Source organism: Leishmania donovani, chromosome 16, assembly GCF_000227135.1.
Source record: "Leishmania donovani BPK282A1 complete genome, chromosome 16".
NCBI classification, from domain to species: domain Eukaryota; phylum Euglenozoa; class Kinetoplastea; order Trypanosomatida; family Trypanosomatidae; genus Leishmania; species Leishmania donovani.
The window spans coordinates 388,242-390,091 of record NC_018243.1 but is presented as its reverse complement, the minus strand read 5'-3'; the positions used below and the strand labels follow the sequence as shown (position 1 = coordinate 390,091).

At 59.1% G+C, this 1,850-nt stretch overlaps 1 protein-coding gene across 1 annotated transcript; it reads right to left on the bottom strand.

The window, feature by feature from the left end:
* Positions 1 to 888, bottom strand: LDBPK_161060 (hypothetical protein, conserved; the record flags this gene model as incomplete). The annotated part of the gene is made up of 1 exon (XM_003859745.1): positions 1 to 888. A coding segment is annotated over one exon (888 nt), but the record flags the coding sequence as incomplete, so codon positions are not given.
* Between the last annotated feature and the right edge of the window lie 962 nt (positions 889 to 1,850).

Genomic DNA, 1,850 nt, shown 5'->3' with positions numbered 1-1,850 from the left:
AATGCCAGGCCGTGCGTTACCCGCCACCATGGCGACGAAGTCGCGCGTCGAGTGAATGTCGGCGTACGCATTTCGCAGGTAGGGAGGCAGGCACGTCGGCGTGTTGCTCGCCATCATGCTCTGCCACGCAGGAGGGAGGCGACCGCCCTCCCAGTACGTCGCGTTTTCCAGGTGCCGTATTTTTGGTAAGCACCACATCGACATGACTTTGCGGTAGCAGTGGTTCGCCTCGCTGCCGTTGACGAAGCTGTAGATGATGTCCGTGTCGCCGAAGCGCTCAAGCAGCTCCGCCGGCGTGAAGGTGCGTCGCTGGATCTGCAGCCCAGGCAGGAGGTGCGGCTCCTCTGGGACGTACTCGCCCTCTTCGTACTGCCTCGCGGCGTCTTCGAAAACGGGCGCTGGCCGCGCCGTTCGCCGATCCTGTGAGTCTAGGGTGTTCTTGTAACCCGTTGCGGGAGGTGGGGCAGGTGGAGCAGAGATTGTGGTCGTCATCGTTGGCGACACCTGAGATCGAGCGGGTGGTTCGGTGGCAGTCGGAGAAAGGAACGGCGCTTCCGTGGTGGTGGCAACAGCAGCAACTGTTGTCGCGGAAGACGGCTCAGTGACACTCGTGTAGTTGGGACCTCCTTGCTTATTGATCCCATCGCCACGCACTTCCAGATCCTCAATTAATGTGCCACCTCTCATGCGGTAAGCGAGGAAGTAGATGAAGAAAAAGAGCGCCAGAAGGGCGCCCGCGATGGCGCGAGAGCGCTTCCCTGCTCCGAGGCGCCTGCGGAGGAGTGCACGGGACGCATGGTGAGCCATACTGACGCCCGAGCTCACGTAAACACCCTCTGAGGTACCGCGAGTGCCTCGAGGACGTGGATGCTGCTGTTCCTGCATCATCACTAGACGATCTGGGGGTAAAGGAAGGGGGTGCACCCTTAGCCTCTATTTATGTGCATACATGCGTATGTACGTGTCCTTCACTGGATAACAGCAGCGGCCGTCGTTGACGCCTTCAATGGCGTTCTCGTTGGTATGGGCTCTGCGCTCAAACACGCTGGAGGGCACGCACGCCCACAGAAGGAGGGGGAGGGAAAGGCTGCTTCGCTCCTCTGTATGTCTCTCTCCACGCCGTGATGGAGATGGCACGCGCTGACGGCGGTGCTTTCAGTTTCTAATTCTCGGGCTAATGTGCGCCTCTTTCTCTCTGTTTATGTGTGCGTGTGGAAGCGAGTGGGTGGGTCGGTAAGCACGGGCTGCCTCGTGGTGACGCTGCTGTCTCGCACGAGTAGCGGGAAGAAGTCGAAGAGAGCACAAAAAAAAGGGGGTACTTTACAAGGTGGCATCTCGTCGCTGGCAGAGGGGCGGGTGCGCTCGCCGTCGCAGAAGCCCCCGCTCTGCTTCCAGAGGCAGCTCGAGCTGGCATCCCCCGCTACGTGTGTTAGCGCTGTGAGTCATAAGCGGCCATGCACGATCGCCTTCGCCATCGTGTCAACGACATGGAAGGGATAGGGGGGAGAGTTCGCCATCGACCCATGCGGAGGCGGTGGAGACAGTGCAGCAAGAACACACGCCAGTCAACAAAATACAAGACCTCTGCTGTCTTACTCTCCGTTTTCGGGACTGTCGTGCAGGACCCGCTAGTCGGGCTTATTATGGTTCGGCGCCGTGATTCTCGGCCGGCAACATGCTCCACGTGCTCCACCCTTCTCCACCTCCAACACATCAAAACAACGACAGAGAAAAAGAGACAGAGCGGTGCACACGCACACACGACAGAGAGGCACTAGCAACAAATCGTCCATGAGCACCTCTCGGCAACGCTTCCGACACATACTCCAAATCGAAAACGAATAGAGAAC